At 46.5% G+C, this 17,499-nt stretch overlaps 1 protein-coding gene across 1 annotated transcript; it reads left to right on the forward strand.

Moving 5' to 3' along the window:
• Positions 1 to 2,413: 2,413 nt before the first annotated feature.
• On the forward strand, positions 2,414 to 6,724 carry LOC123170600 (protein FAR1-RELATED SEQUENCE 11-like). Its single transcript, XM_044588444.1, has 7 exons — positions 2,414 to 2,535; positions 2,812 to 2,884; positions 2,984 to 3,106; positions 3,186 to 3,248; positions 3,330 to 3,422; positions 3,502 to 4,250; positions 6,613 to 6,724. The coding sequence occupies exons 1-7, from the start codon at positions 2,414 to 2,416 to the stop codon at positions 6,722 to 6,724; spliced, it is 1,335 nt and encodes a 444-aa protein (XP_044444379.1).
• Positions 6,725 to 17,499: the final 10,775 nt, after the last annotated feature.

Below are 17,499 nucleotides of genomic sequence, written 5' to 3' on the forward strand. Positions count from 1 at the left end.
ATCCCAGTTTCTATTTCCGAAGCTGCCCAAGGTATGTGCGTACTAGTAACAAACAGGCAGCATTTGGTAGATTCCTTTCTTCATGTCGTCTGTCTATTCTGCCAAAAACTGCATGTAATTAAGTATACTAATTAATCGTTAAGATTGGCCAAGCATGAACATAACATGTTTTCCATGTCGGCAGTGTCAAGAAATTTTTAGCTGTTAGGTTAGATCGAGTCAATTTGCTGTTGTACATTAATCATGAGTCCTGAATGTGTAATGCTACTGTTAATTGTATGTTGAATGGTTTTTCTTTTAGTTAGGACTTGTTCAGTTGAACAATTCATGGTGTGTATGCCAATAATTTCACACCATGCATGCATATCTTATTCGATATCACTGACTGGAGGGGATACTAGGTTGTGAAATGGCATTAGCCTTCCAAAAACTACTATGCATAGCACCTTACATCGCTTGATCTGTCTGGGGAATTAGAGAAAAAAAATGGTCTCCTGTGATGGTATTACAATCACTTCACTCTGAAATGAATTATTAGAACAGTACGTATAGTAATAATCCTCACAGATACATACCATGCTGGTCATATATGCCAGAGGGGCCCTAGACGAAATTATTATTTTGCCATGTGGTGGAATATATGGGGTATAGGACCAATGGTCCCTGATCCCATAGTTAGTTCTGTTGCTCTAGTCACATTGATGATGCTTATAGAGGATAAAAATCAGTGATGTGTGGTTTGACAGATGGTTTTTTTGGCCTACAAGATGCTCAATTCAAATTTAGAAGTGGTTACAAAATAATCTGCTCCATGCTGCAATGGAAGATCCTTTGGCCTACTGTGGAGCAAACCAGGCCTGAGGAGGCGCTGTCTAAGCTCAGTCTTCATTTATAAAACTTGCAAAACGAACAGGATTTTGCTAGGCACGAGAAGAGAATGAAGTGTTTGTTTGTAGTTGAATTTCTGTTCTACAACGCGTGAATATTAGTTTTAATATGGTTTGTTTAGTTGGTAGGGGTTGCTCATTACTGTTTGACAGGTACTGAATGGTGGTAGAACCTGTAGCTACGATCTTGTTTGCATCGAACGCCAATTATTTTAAGAAGCAGGCGTTGTGCCTTCTATGACAGCCCTGCTAGCTTATAATTTTCCGACCTCATTTTGGTTCGTGAAAATGCAACTTTATATATCAATTGTGTCCACCTGCCTTATGATGCTGTCTAGGTATCAACTGAATGAATTCAAGTAGATATGTTACCTTTTGTCACAAACCTAAAAACTGAAGGTGCGACTGAAGCCACTGAAGCCACTGAAGCCTTGAAACCTCCCCTCCTCAAGATCAATTGCTTCTAAAACCACACCTCAAGTTCAACTGAATAAAGAACTAGTTTCTGAGATAGAGCTCTGGTGCCTCAAAGATAGCAATAGCAAAGAATTGGTCCTGAAGCACACTGTCAGCATTGATAAGCTTATGAGCACAACCGAGCTGGGGTACAGGGTGGCTGAGATCCATCCTGATTGTGATACCATTTTTCTGGGTTCATATAGAGGTGGTACCTTGGCAGCGTATGATATGCGACATCAGAAAGTTGGATGTATCCTTAATCTTGAGACAAACATTACAAAATGGCACCGATTTCTACCATATGTTCCTCTTTTCTCAGAGTCATTAGCAGATGCAGATGGGCAGTAGTGTTACCTTCAAACCACGCTTATGCTTCCCCCAAGAATTAGCTCTTCTGTCGGCTGTAACTATTTGTGTGTGCTTCTGAATCGTCTTGAATTATGCCGCTCAATTTACTGGTGATTAGACTCGTGCTTGCTTGATTTTCAGTTGAGACCAATGCCTCGTAAATCTAGTGATTAAGCTTCATGTCATTTGCAAAGAACACCATTACTCCTTGAAAGAAAGAGGATTGTGGAAGTGTATGCTGTTTGGCAGGGACGCGTACATGTTATATAGAGATGTTAGATTACAAGATGAGGTGCGCAGGTTGTTACTAGGCTTGGCCTCTACTCCAAGCAATGCAAAGATAAGTCTATCCTAGCTAACAACCTGCTGCGCCCAAGATTACATGTACGTATACAATACGTGACAACATGTCACAAAATACTAGCCTATACAATTTCTACAAGCTATCATTTAACACTCCTGTTCTTTTTTCCTAGCATTGGCTGTTATTCTGGAGTCTGGACATGTGTTAGTTCCATGTGACTAAATTATACTGTAATGGTCTTCCTTTCCATAACAATCAGTTATTATGGTTATCCTAAACAAGAATGCTTCGGTACAAACCCCCCCCCCCCCTCCCCTAAAACGTATAATGGGTAGTATGGTCATTTCACATTAGATATAGGAATACCCACCCCGACGCCGTACGTCAGCGCGCGACGTCATACGCCCACCCGCGTATGCCGCACCCGTCGCTGTACGTACGCCCGCCCGCGTACCCGCACCCGTCGCCGTACGTCGCCGCCATACGCCTGCACGTCTCCACGTTGGCGTCGATAGTTATTGGCAAAAAAACGACACGGTAGCCGCCGACGCCCGCCGTCGAAACCCTAAACCCTAGACGCATCCACGCCGTCTCCACGTCGGCCCCCGTCTGCACGAACTCGCCGTCGCCCGGGTCGCCGCCCAAACAGGCCGCAGCGCGTGCCCCGGCGCTGTTGCCGCTGCCGCCGCGTTCCTTTCCCGTCGCCCAGATGGCCGCCCACCCGTGATCTTCGTCGCCGCCTCCCTCCGCGCACTCCGCTTGCTATGACCGGCCATCGTCCTCACGCCGTCGACACCTGCCTCGGCCGGCCAGCAACGTCACGCCGTTGTCGCGTTCATCATCGGACAAAATGGATCCGGGTGAAATCCTCGCCGCCGTGCAAGAGGTTGGTTTGAGACGTCGTTGTGCTTGATGAACAAATTGTTTTAGGGATGATGTTACACGGTGTTTGATTGATCTTAGAATTTTTTTTAAACATGTATAGTTAGAGGAGGAGGGCGATTATGATGGCGATGATTACGGCGAGGACAATGAAACCTCTTCACTGAATATGGATGAACCTGCTGAGGAGAACTACATGAGTTTGGATGAATCTTATAGTGGCAATGTAAGTGTGATCAATGTTGATAAAAACAATAAATATGATAAACCGCACGGACAATTACATGCTTTTTTGCATCATGCAGCGACATGGCGATGATGATGATCATATGGATATAGATGATTCATTTGCTGAAAGTGCACTCTGGGTATGTTTTTAAAAAAAGCAGAGAAGAAATCACATAATAACCATATGAGCGCTTACATGTATTTTTTTGAAATGTGCGCAGATGGACGAGGATGGGGACTTTGTGAGGAATATTGTGGACGATGAAAGTGACAAATCGCATGTTGATGCATCTCATGATGATAGCTCCAGCAAAGTAAGTTTTGAAACTTACATACATTAGATACTAAAATAATAACTGACTGACATAAATGGTTTCATGCATTAATTTACAGGGAGATGTAGATGGTACAAGCGGGAAGGATGAGCATGTTGGTGATGATCTGTTTAATTTTGACATCGGATTTGATGAATATCAGCAAGAATCATTGGACATGCATTGGAAGGTCATGAGGAAGACGTTCAAGTCACTAGAAGAGGCTTACAATTTCTATAACCAGTATGCTTACGAGCGTGGTTTCAGCGTAAGAAAGGACTCACTGAAATATTCAAAAGGTCCTGAGGGAACTAAGCGCTTGAGAAAGTATCTGTGTGCGAGAGCTGGGAAACGACAGGCAAAACTTTGTACAATGGAAGGCAGGACCCGCAGGCTGAGAGGGGAGACTCGTTGCTTCTGCGATGCGCATATAACTTTGAAACTTGATAAAGAGCGTGACGTTTGGTATGTCAGCAGTTTCAGTGATGATCACAGTCACGTTCTAGCTAGACCGGATGAAGTCACGTTTCTTCGGTCTCATAATCAGATAAAAGAATATCAGAAAGCTGAGATCTTAACTATGGCAGGTGCTGGAATCAGGAAACATATGATTTATGATCAACTCGTCAGTAGGTACGGGTCATATGCAAAGGCTGGTTTTGGGAGGAAGAAGCTTTATAACATGTGTTACAGAGAAAAAATGAAGTTGCTTGCACAAGGTGATGCAGACACTGCCATTGGGATCATGATGACTAGAAGAGAGAGGGATCCAGATTTCTTCTTTGAGCACACCGTCGATGATGAAGGAAGGCTGAAAAACATATTCTGGTGTGATTCTCAATCACGTCGAGACTATGTTGACTACGGTGATGTGACCGTCTTCGACAGCACATACAGGATGAATAGGTATGGCATGCCATTTATACCTTTTGTCGGCCTGAACAACCACCGTTGCACCACGATATTCGGTTGTGCTCTTGTGTCTGACGAGACGGAAGATACATATGTCTGGCTGCTTCAGACGTTTTTGAGGGCTCACTGTCAGAAGAGGCCCAGGTCAGTAATTACTGATGGAGATGGAGCTATGATTAAGGCCATCAGAAAGGTACTTTTGGAGGTTTGGCATCGTCTTTGCTCATGGCATATTGAGAAGAACATGCATAAACACCTTCATCATAAGTCTCTAAAGGAGTTCAGGTCTCTACTTTATTATGCCACTTCAAAAAAAAGTATTTGAGGAGAGATGGGCAGCGTTTACCGCCAAATGGCAGTCGGAGAAAACAAAGACATGGTGACGTAAGATGTACAAGAAGCAAAGGCTTTGGGCTGCATCATATCTGTCTGGTGGGTTTTTCCTAGGTATGCGAAGTAACCAGCGAAGTGAGAGTCTGAATTCATGCCTTCACTTGCATCTAGACTCCGGTATGACTATTGTTTATATGATTGTGCACTATGAGAACTGCATAGTTCGTCTCCGTGAGAACGAGGCGCATGACGATTACACAAACTCACAGATAGTCCCAGTACCAGTATTGGACAAGTGTAAAGATATTAAGAAATCAGCTGCCCGTGAGTTCACTGCGGCAAACTTTTATATCTTACAGGAAGATATGAAGAAGGCATGGGATCTTGAGGTCCTTGAGAGACTGAGAGGAGCAGACACTCATAGATTCATACTGACATGGAAGGAAAATAGGGATATCAGATTCACTGTGGACTACACCCCAGGTAACTCCGAAGAAACCGTGAAGTGCAGTTGCAGAAGTATGTATCGCAAAGGACTTCCTTGCAAACATATTCTTAACATTCTGACTCAGCTACGCTTACGTGAGATACCTAAGTGTTTAGTACTGCGGAGGTTGAGCCAAGTTGCAAGGGGTGGACTTCCCGTGAAGCGCACTAGTGATCTGTTTGCGTGGGGATGGGCAGGTGCAGGGGACAGAGCTAGGTACAGCGAGTTGACTATCTTATCTGCCGAAGCAACTCATAAAGCATGCCATAAACCATTTTTATTCAACAAGTTGAAGGCGGCTCTGAGGGACATAATAGATAATGATTACACAGAGGAGGATGAGCCTGGTGCGGAGGAAAAGTTTGTGAACGACGATGCATTTGAGCCTAATCAAGATCATGGTCTTGTTCGTGATCCCGCAAATGTTAACACCAAAGGCGCACCAAAACAGAATGTTAAAGGCCGCGGTAAAGATGGTCCTGATGTCACTAAAAATGGGCGACCTAAAGCTTTTGATGAGAAAAGCAAACGTCAATGTGGACAGTGCGGTCTTATGGGTCATTATAAGTCCACGTGCCCTCAAAATCCTAAGTATGATTTTCGTATGTTCTTGTAAATCGTATTTTTCAAACCAAATTTATTTGTTTATTGTGAATTAACACATATCTTACTGTTTTGGTATGTAGGAACTTTGCTTGAATTCTGGAGTATGGAAGATTTCTTCGCCCTTTGATTGAAGATAGCTTTTTGATGGATTGCTTCTATCTATGAGATCTTTTTTAATTGTTAAATTATGCTATATGAGACTTATTGTACTTTGTTGATGTCAGACTTTGTTCATGTCAGACTATTTGCTAAGATATCCACATAAGTATTTGTTTGATGACAGACTATGTAATGCAAGAAGTTTACTCTGTTTATTTTGATGTGCTCATTATGCACTGTAGTGCCGTCACTGTTTACTCTTGGTTTTCTGCACTGTCGCCGTCGCTATTTACTGTTGGTTTTCTGCACTGTCGCCGTCGCTTACAACCCCGTCGTTTTAGTTTTTTTTAAAGCCCGACAAGTGCGCCGGCGGCACTGTCCAACAGGGCAGCGTCGGACGGGGGCAGCATAGCGAGTTAATCAGAGGAGTTCGACTGCCTCTGTGCCGCCGGGTATATAAGCAGGTCGTCGCGCGCTCCGTCGGGCGAGGTGGGACTAAACATTTCCCGTCGCCCCGCGTGGTACTTGGGCCGTCGTCGCGCGCTCCGTCGGGCTGTAAAGTGTTATTGGGCTGGCCCACGCGGTCACGCGCGTCGCTGCCGACACGGGGGTGGCGATGGGAAATATTTAGTCCCACCTCGCCCGACGGAGCGCGCGACGACCTGCTTATATACCCGGCGGCACATAGTCAGTCGAACTCCTCTGATTAAATCGCTATGCTACCGTCGTCCGACGCTGCCCTGTGGGACAGAGCCGTCGGTCCAGTCTGACGTCAGACTGGCTGGCGCACTTGTCGGGCTATTTAAAAAAAAATAAGAACGACGGTGTTATAAGCGACGGCGACAGTGCAGAAAAACAACAGTAAACAACGACGGCACTACAGTGCATAATGAATACATGGGCATTTATTTAACAGTTACAACTATAGGAAAACATGGACTGTTATATTCAAACTAGTTGACGATGGCAGAAGTATGAGTATGAATAATTCAAATTTAAAGACGATGGCATGAAGACAAAATAATAATCCAAATGTCATTCTTGACTTAAATATTCAAAATAGTAGTGCCTTCTTCGTCACAAGATATCAGAGTCGAAATAAATGTAAACATCATTTGAGCCTACAAAATTTTCTAGTACATAAATTTTGCTACATTTATTTCTTCTTTGCAAGCCGGGTAACTTTGTTCTTCACATCGTTGAGCGTATTTCTCTCCGAAAAAATAAGCTGCGCAATCATTAAGTCCCTCGATTTATCAATTGACCCCTGTTAGAACTTCATATTAGTACAATCCAAATAGTATTACATAATGAATTCAATTGAATATAAGCATTTGAAATAAAACCAGACATCGAAGAACAAATATTCCACATGAATTGCTGGTCCATACAAACAACGGTTCATAAGTTCGCATTTCAGGTAAGATATTAAAATAATATGAAAGTATATACTCACTCGTCTTCTTGTTGTGGCATCTTATACGTTTTGATAGGCCACGTAGACACATCCGGATAATTCACAGCACCGCTCGCACTCACATCACGTATGTCATATCTAAGTTGTTTTCTCTGTTCATATAAATGATAGCACGGAAAGGATTTAACATAGTTCAGTTACTAACTGATAGTTTCAATATGCTCATGTAAATTTATGCCGTACCAGCTCCTCAACTTTGTCTTTAGTTTCACTGTCAAGTTCGGGTCCCATCAAAGAATCAAGAACCTGGAACTCTTCCTTCGGGCGATGCATGACGTCCGAAACCCAGTGGGTATTTCCCTTATTAAGAGGAATATAAGTCTGCATCACAACGATAATATAATATAATCAACACATACTGTCTTATTATTTATATCCCATATATGCATACATTAAGCCAGTCGAACTTACCTTATCTTTTTTAAAATACTCATCGGTGCATCTATTCACGGGTCCATTCTTCTTCGCCACAACTTCGTTGTCATTTTTTCATGGCTAGGTGTCCGGTCTAAATTCAAGTAACCAATTGACCAGCCAGGTCGGCATTATATGACGATCGTCACCAACAACTCCCAACAGATACAACGAATAAGCATTGATAACCTGAAAATAATGTAAATGAACAATTCCAATTTGCGTTGAACGCTAATAGAAAACACAACAATAACTTACATCACCGGTTAGCCATTGATGGTCAAGAATCTTACAAGCCCTCTCTGCACTAAGACCTTCGTGCATGCCATCATTGAATATTTCCTTCTTTCTATGTTTTGCTGACTGCTCATAAGCACGGACAAACTTAACACTAGCTTTAATCACATCGTATTCATCTTGAAAGACTTATTTCTCGAATAGTTCTGCAATACATAACGGTAATATGTTAATAAATCAATGATAAGTAGTAAGTTCAGCTCAAAAACAATGTGATAAAACTCACTTGCTTTTGCTGAACGTTTTGCACGCTTTGTCGGTATAGCTTGCACATAAGGAGCCTTCCGCTTCCGTTTCCCTACAACCTCCTCCGGTACCTCATCTTCTCCAATAGAATCTACGGATCCACGTGATGTGATTACATCTGTTCCTAAATATGTAACGGATTTCTCATGAGATACCTCAGGAACTTCGATAGGATCTTCTTTATCACCCTTGAAACTATCCCAATAATCAGGTGTGCAATAATAAGGTCTCTTCTCTTCAGAAACATTAAGATCATCTTCATCATCCTCTTGCACATTCTTTTTTCCTGGTGTTTTGAAAATTGTCCATATCAGGATTATATACAAATTCTTTACGAGGTTTTCCACCATAGTTTTTAGTTTCACTATTTTCACCATACTCATTCTCTTCTTCTTTTTCAATATCACCGGCTTTGTAGAATACGGCGCTTTTGTTCAATTTCTCTATTACCCTATGTGATTAAAAATTAGTTGTAGTTACTTATGTGACAAATCAAAAAACAAAGTGAACGGCAAAATGAGAAAACTTGTACATGTGCGCATAGCTCCGGCATATGAAGCATGTCCTTACGAATGTGCTTCAGCTCAGTCAAAATCCGATCCATAATAGGGTTCTGGGTAGTGGAAGCCTCAGATGTACTTACACCTGTTCTCCTTCCTGTAATGTTAGACTTTCTCGTACTGGATTTCTTGTTTTTTTCAGCATGTTCCACTCTAATTTTGTTTAATCGGTACTCTTCAGTAATGGTGTCATCGATCTACAACATAAAGAATGATACATTCATATTTAATTAATAATTAATTGCAGACTTTAAATGAAAAAATATATATTTAACGTATTACCATCCCAACACCATGACCATATTGAAAGTCGTACTTGTCTCTTTTCTCCGCTGCCTCTTCTTTCCAATTCCTCATCAAGGGGCTCAACAGTGCTAAAGGATCATACTGCGGACCGGTGCTTGGCTACACCTTCTCCCAATATAGATACTGCAAAACAAAAAAACAACCATTTAGTATGTGTTACACTATTATTACATAATACAAATATTCAATTTAATAAATAAATCATACCTGCAGAAGTGCTAGGTTGCCACATGGCCATTCCCTAACACGGCCGGGCTGCAAGACCATACCAATCTCCGACAAACAAAACCGCAAAGTGAATGCGTTCCAGTTGAACTTTTTTATCAACCTGACATCTTGCACTAGTGCATAATAATTCTTCGGAATGTACTCATCAGACACTGGTGCAATTATAGTCCCTAACAGGACGAGAAACGCCATCCGAACAAATTCATCGTCCGCATTTTTATTTCTCACAATCTTCTCAATAAGATTATCAATCAATATTTTACCATTCTTCTTGTTAACAAAACTAGCTGGAATTTTTTTTATTGCTTTGCCTTGGTCCATAGTCAAAAAACTAGAACCATCCACTCCTTCATTCTTCAAATCAAATATAGCGAACACATCATCAGGCCTTAGTGAAATCAACCCTTTTTTCCGGCTGCCTCTTGGACCATGAATTTTTTACTACTAGGATTGTAACCTTGAATCATAAGCGCAAGCAAATTATCACACATCTTGACCGAAGGTATTCGTAACATGCCCTCCATCTCCGTTTCGTAAAATGTAAATCGCGGACTTGGTGTTAACTTATTAACAAGACTAACCCACTTTTCTACGGAACATTGAATCACACCATCGATGTCCAGACTGCATATAATAATATCTATGTGACATTGCATGCAGCTAAGATGTTATATTATGATGAAAATCTTAAAAGAAATACCTACCTGACGGCGACTAGTGTGGGCGGCGGCGACCACTGCGGCTGTCGGCGGCAGCTGACGGCGACGACTGCGGCTGACGGCGACGACTGCGGCTGACGGCGGGCGCTGACGGCGGGTGGTGACGTCGACTAGTGTGGGGTGACGACGGGCGTTGACGGCGGGGCGATGCTGTCGGGCGGGGAACGACAATGTGGGCGGCGGCGGCCGACGCGGATCAGATCAGGCACGTCGTCGGCACGTACAAGACAAAAGTGCATGCGCGACGTGATTGGGCACCGACGTGCGCGATTGCCGGGAATATTCCCTCAGATAGCGACGGCTCGTGGAGATATTTCTGGCGTCGGGCCCGCGGCGATTACTTTCCAATCAATACACGCGACGTGATATAACCGTCGGTCCTGATTTAGTCCAACATCAGTGTGGGCGACGGCTCGTTGACTTATTTTTATATTTTTCTAATCTGATTTTAATAAGCGTATGTCTCCAACATCAGTGTGGGCTACGGCTAGTTTAGTCCCACCTCGGCCGCCGAACGACGCCCCGACCAGCTTAAATAGTCGCGTCGGTTAACCCATGCATGGTCATATTTAATATTGTGATATGACTCTACATAACTGCCCGGCAGTACACTGTCTGGGTACTGCCCGGGCAGTTGTACTGCCCGGGTAGTTACGTAGAGTCACATCGCACTATTAAATATGTTCTTATTTATTCATATAATTTTGTCATTTTGTGTATTTTTTTAACTTTACACGAAAAACAAACATGTATCTAACATCTTTTTTACTCCGTCAAACATCACGAAACTTTTTCCACACATTGGCATCACCATCCACAGCACCCACACCAATTTACATATTTTTCCGTGAAACCGCCCAGGCACTTGGTGTGGAAGGCGGTGGTTTCAGTATGGGTGGAGGGGACCCTCCGTCGTACGTCTCTCCGTCGCATCGGCCAAACTCGCTCATTTTTTTTCCACGGGCCACAGTGACCATGCAGGGCACGGACGCCAAAATTTGTCGCGTTTCGAAGCTCTACGGATTTTCTATGATTTTCCGGGCCGAAAACCCCCAAAACACTGCCCGGACGTGACGCAACATGCGTTCGTTGTCGGATTTCGTTCATCTCTGGCGTGCGGTACCCGAGCAGGGCCCCACACGCGCTGGCAAAAGTTGGGTGCATTCCGTGAAACAGCCCAGGCACTTGGTGTGGAAGGCGGTGGTTTCGGTATGGGTGGAGGGGACCCTCGGTCGTACGTCTCTCCGTCGCACCCGCCAAACTCGCTCATTTTTTTCCACGGGCCATAGTGACCATGCAGGGCACGCACGCCAAAATTTGTCGCGTTTCGAAGCTCTACGGATTTTCTATGATTTTCCGGGCCGAAAACCCCAAAAACACTGCCCGGACGTGACACAACGTGCGTTCGTTGTCGTATTTCGTTCATCTCTGGCGTGCGGTACCCAGGCGGGGCCCCACACGCGCTGGCAAAAGTTGGGCGCATTCCGTGAAACCGCCCAGGCACTTGGTGTGGAAGGCGGTGGTTTCGGTATGGGTGGAGGGGACCCTCCGTCGTACGTCTCTCCGTCGCATCGGCCAAACTCGCTCATTTTTTTCCACAGGCCACAGTGACCATGCAGGGCAAGCACGCCAAAATTTGTCGCGTTTCGAAGCTCTATGAGTTTTCTATGATTTTCCGGGCCAAAAACCCCCAAAAACATTGCCCGGACGTGACGCAACGTGCGTTCGTTGTCGGATTTCGTTCATCTCTGGCGTGCAGTACCCGGGCGGGGCCCCTCACGCGCTGGCAAAAGTTGGGTGCACTCCGTGAAACCGCCCAGGCACTTGGTGTGGAAGGCGATGGTTTCGGTGTGGAAAGGTGTGTCCGGCACACCGTTTTTTCCTGTAACCTTCAAACATTCCCAAATTTTTGTATCGCATTGTATCTACATGAGAATCATGCGTGCCAATTTTTTGTGCATTTTGGGTCTGTTTGCATTTTCTACAGTTTTTGGCGTCGATAGTCCGAAAACACTGTTATTAATCAAAATTATTTCATACTAACTTTTTCAAAAAAATTACGAATCCCCTCTTCTAATTTCATTTTTTCCCTTTTCCTTTCTTCCTCTCTTCTTCTTTTCTTTTATATAGTTTTTATTATTCTTTCAATTTTCCCGGTAAACTATTAAATTTTAATTTCTTTCCGCTGACTTTTATTTTATAAAATGATTCAATTTTTTTTCACAATATTTCATAATAATTTTCATTCCAACATAACGATAGTTCATTAAACCTTACGACGGTTCATTTTACATTAGAACATAAAAAACTTAATTAAACAGGACCTAACCGAAATTAATTAAACATAAGGACCAAATCTACACGTCGTCGGAGGCGGCGAGGTCGACGATCTCGCCCGCACCGATGTCACCGTCGTCACCGTCGTCGTCGTCGCTGCTCTTGCCGCCGTCGTCCCAGTCGCCGGCGTCGTCCTCCACCGGTGCCGCCTGCGGCTGCACCGCTCTGATGGCCGCCGCCGCATCCAGTGCGGCCTGCAGCTCGGCGGCCTCTGCTGCCGCCGCCATAGCCGCCGCGGCGTCGAGTGCGGCCTGCAGCTCGACGGCCTCTCTCGCCTCCGCGGCCGCGGCCGCGGCCGCCGCTTCTGCCAGCGACGCCCGAAGTCCGATGAGGTAACCGGGGCAGTCGTCGGGGTCGCTGAGGGAGTCCTGGATTAAGGGGTATTCGGACTGCCGGACTATATACTTTGGTAGGACTGTTGGACTATGAAGATACAAGATTGAAGACTTCGTCCCGTGTCCGGATGGGACTCTCCTTGGCGTGGAAGGCAAGCTTGGCGATTCGGATGTGTAGATCTCCTTCTCTGTAACCGACTCTGTGTAACCCTAGCCCCCTCCGGTGTCTATATAAACGGAGGGTTTAGTCCGTAGGACCAACATCATCAACAACAATCATACCATAGGCTAGCTTCTAGGGTTTAGCCTCTTCGATCTCGTGGTAGATCAACTCTTGTAATACTCATATCATCAAGATCAATCATGCAGGAAGTAGGGTATTACCTCCATCGAGAGGGCCCAAACCTAGGTAAACATCGTGTCCCGAGCCTCCTGTAACCATTAGCCTTAGACGCACAGTTCGGGACCCCCTACCCGAGATCCGCCGGTTTTGACACCGACATTCGTGCTTTCATTGAGAGTTCCACTGTGTCGTTGCGATAGGGCTTGATGGCTCCTTCAATCATCTACAACGATGCGATCCAGGGTGAGGTTTTCCTCCCCGGACAGATCTTCGTATTCGGCGGCTTCGCACTGCGGGCCAACTCGCTTGGCCATCTGGAGCAGATCGATAGCTAGGCCCCTGGCCATCAGGTCAGGTTCGGAAGCCTGAATTACACCGCCGACATCCGCGGAGATTTGATCTTCGACGGATTTGAGCCCAAGGCAGGCGCGCCGAATAGTCACGATGAGCATGACCTAGATCTGCCATCGGACGAGGTTCGGGAGATCACGCCTGCGGCTGCCCCAGCTCTTAATCCGGAGCAGATCGGGCCATCCGAGGACGGGTGGATGGACCCCGCCACGGAGGCCGCACACTCATCGGCGATAGAGCCGAACACAGACTTCGCCTCTAATGAGGTCTGCGTCAACAGACCCTCGGACTCGTCTCCGGCCATAGGCTCCGAACCGCGTGCATCCGTGCCTATAGAATCTGATTGGGCACCGATCATGGAGTTTACCTCCGCGGATATCTTTCAGCACTCACCATTGGGCGACGTGCTAAATTCGTTAAAATCTCTCTCCCTATCAGGAGAATCTGGGTCGAACTATGTCCGGCTTGAGTGGGGAGCGGACGACGAAGAAATTTGTTACCCACCGACCACCCACTTAATAGCCACTGTCAATGACTTATCCGACATGCTTGACTTTGACTCCGAAGACATCGGTGGTATGGACGACGATGCCGGAGAAGAACAGGAACCACCGCCCACAGGGCGTTGGACAGCCACCTCGTCATATGACATATATATGGTGGACACACCCAAAGAAGGCGACGGCGATGAGGCAACCAAGGATAATCCCCTTGAGAAGCAATCTAAGCACCGGCGTCATAGGCGCCGCTCTAAGCCCCGCCATAGCAGAAATGGTGATACCGGCACAGGAGACAATAACACTCCGGATAATGGCGAAGACAAAAAAAATCCCGCTCAGCCAGACTTCGAGCTGGCCGAACGGGAAAACGGGCACACTAGCCCCGATGAACAGGCAATGGATGGAGACTTGGAGGACGACAATTACATGCCCCTCTCCGACGACGAGGTGAGCCTCGGCGACGACGAATTCACCGTGCCTGAGGATCCCATCGAGCAGGAGCGCTTCAAGCGCCGGCTTATAGCCACTGCAAAAAGCCTAAAGAAAAAGTAGCAGCAGCTTCAAGCTGATCAAGATCTGCTAACTGATAGATGGACTGAGGTCCTGGCAGCCGAGGAATATGGACTCGAGCGCCCAACCAAAAGCTACCCGAAGCGCAAGTTGTTACCTCACTTTGAGGAGGAGGCGCAGGATGCGGCTGACCGGCCACCACGTGGCCGAGTCAAAGCATATCAGCCCGAACACCAACCCGCACCCCGTCACCAGTCAAATAAAAACACGAAGGCCCGGGGCTACACGCAGGACCTGCGAGATGTGTTGGAAAACAAAGCAGGGCACTCAAGATCGATCTACGGATCACGGGGGCGCACCCCAACGCGTGTCGATGATCATCACGCCGGATACACCAAATATAAATCTGGCTGGGCCGAATACAACCGACCAGACCCACTTGAACTACGTCGTGACATAGCCCGGCACAGAGGCGCCGCGCACCCCCTATGCTTCACTGACGAAGTAATGGACCATGAGTTCCCAGAAGGGTTTAAGCCCGTGAACATCGAATCATATGATGGGACTACGGACCCCGCGGTATGGATAGAAGATTTCTTTCTCCACATTCACATGGCCCGCGGGGATGATCTACACGCCATCAAGTACCTCCCACTAAAACTCAAGGTACTGGCTCGCCATTGGCTGAATAGTTTGCCGGCAAATTCCATTTGAAGTTGGGAAAACCTGGTAGACGCATTCCTGGATAACTTCCAGGGCACTTACGTGCGACCACCGGATGCTGATGACTTAAGTCATATAACCCAACAGCCCGGAGAGTCAGCCAGGAAATTCTGGACTCGGTTCCTAACTAAAAAGAACCAAATTGTCGACTGTCCGGATGCCGAAGCCCTAGCGGCCTTTAAGCATAATATCCGCGACGAGTGGCTTGCCCGACATCTCGGCCAAGAAAAGCCGAAGTCCATGGCAGCCCTCACGACACTCCTGACCCTCTTTTGCGCCGGCGAGGACAGCTGGTTGGCACTTAGCAACAACACAGCAAGCAATCCTGCACATCAGAGCCAGAGATAGCAACAGCATGCCCCGACGCAATAGACACAAGCGTCGCAGCAATGGCGATAATGCCGAGGACATGGCCGTCAATGCCGGATTCAGTGGCTCTAAGTCCGGTCGGCGTAAGAAGCCATTTAAAAGAAATAGTCTGGGCCCGTCCAGTCTAGACCGCATACTCGATCGCTCGTGTCAAATTCACGGCACCCCCGATAAACCAGCCAACCACACCAACAGAGAATGCTGGGTGTTCAAACAGGCCGGCAAGTTGAATGCCGAAAACAAGGAAAAGGGGCCGCATAGTGATGACGACGAGGGGCCCCGGCTGCCGAACACAGGAGGACAGAAGAAATTTCCTCCCCAAGTGAAAACGGTAAACATGATATACGCCACCCATATTCCCAAGCGGGAGCGGAAGGGCACACTAAGGGACGTCTACGCGATGGAGCCAGTTGCCCCAAAATTTAATCCATAGTCTTCTTGTCTAATCACTTTCGATCGTAGGGACCATCCTACCAGTATCCGTCATGGCGGTTCGGCCGCATTGGTCCTTGACCCTATCATCGACGGATTCCACCTAACACGAGTCCTCATTGACGGTGGCAGCAGCCTGAACCTGCTTTATCAGGATACAGTGTGCAAAATGGGCATCGATCCCTCTAGGATCAAACCCACCAAAACCACCTTTAAAGGTGTCATACCAGGTGTAGAGGCTCGCTGCACGGGCTCAATCACACTAGAAGTGGTCTTCGGATCTCCGAATAACTTCCGAAGCGAAGAGCTAATCTTCGATATCGTTCCCTTCCGCAGTGGCTATCACGCACTGCTCGGACGAACCGCATTTTCCAGATTCAATGCGGTACCGCATTACGCATACCTCAAACTCAAGATGCCAGGTCCTCGCGGGGTTATAACAGTCAATGGAAACACAGAGCGCTCCCTTCGTACAGAGGAGCACACTGCGGCCCTCGCAGCAGAAGTACAAAGTAGCCTTCTCAGGTGGACCTCCAGTTCGGCCATAAAGCCCCCGGACACCGCTAAGCGAGTTCGGAGTACTCTCCAACAGGATCTATCGGCATGTCCTGGGCTCGCCTAGCAATTCGGCCTCCGTCCTAGTCCCAGTCAAGCAGCAAAATTTGTGCCGCGCGTACATAATTACGCACTCAAGATACCATGGGCACAGGCGGAGGCACAGCTATAATACGGCCTACAATGCGGCTCAACCGCTGCAGGGCCCGTATACCTTCGCCTTTTTCTTTCTTTCAGGTCCCTATTTTCGGAAAGGCTCTTCCGGTAACCTGATCATTGGACCCATCACGGGACGGAAGAGCCAAGGAGTCATGAAGCTTTGACGTACAAGGGAATTACCAGGTGGTCTCTGTTAACGACCGCTATGCCTGTTTCACATACCCGCACGCAGCTCGCTCTTGGCTTGGACATGTCAAATAGTCGTATTTAGCTTATCGCACTACTTGTACACATACGCCTTGACGTACTATTTAAATAACAATGGAAAATAATATACAGCGTCAGCTTATTATTACATTTCTTTATTTCTTTCCTTGGTTGTTTATTTATTTAAATTTGCACCGTGAGAGTTGTTAGAGTAGTCATTATGGTATACGACTTCTAGTCCAAGTCAGTTTTGTACCCCTACCCCAAGTCGGTTTGTACCCTCTTATATACTCTTGTATGCCGCACCAAATCATCAATAAGCAACAGTTTTATTCAGCTTTCATGGTATCAGATACCAGTCCCGGGGTTTAGGGTATGGCTCCGCCAACGCCAACGCCGCCGCCGCCGCCCGGCTACTTTGAGCGCCGGGCTGCACTCATCGCCAAGGCTGCAAACGCCGCGGCCGCTTCTCTCTCGGCACTCACCATAGCTCCACAAAACTACCCTGCACCCATCCTCGCCGCACCAATATCTCTTGCTGACACAATCTCCGACGTCAGCCCCTACATCCC

The sequence above is a fragment of the Triticum aestivum genome, chromosome 7D (genome assembly GCF_018294505.1).
Source record: "Triticum aestivum cultivar Chinese Spring chromosome 7D, IWGSC CS RefSeq v2.1, whole genome shotgun sequence".
Lineage (NCBI taxonomy): Eukaryota > Viridiplantae > Streptophyta > Magnoliopsida > Poales > Poaceae > Triticum > Triticum aestivum.

Bases quoted from the DNA above. Each gene is read 5' to 3' on its own strand.
- LOC123170600 (XM_044588444.1), top strand. From the start codon at position 2,414: ATGCCGCACCCGTCGCTGTACGTACGCCCGCCCGCGTACCCGCACCCG. The intron at 3,107-3,185 runs GTAAGTGTGATC...TGCATCATGCAG, and splicing joins ATGAATCTTATAGTGGCAAT to CGACATGGCGATGATGATGA. The intron at 3,249-3,329 runs GTATGTTTTTAA...AAATGTGCGCAG, and splicing joins TTGCTGAAAGTGCACTCTGG to ATGGACGAGGATGGGGACTT.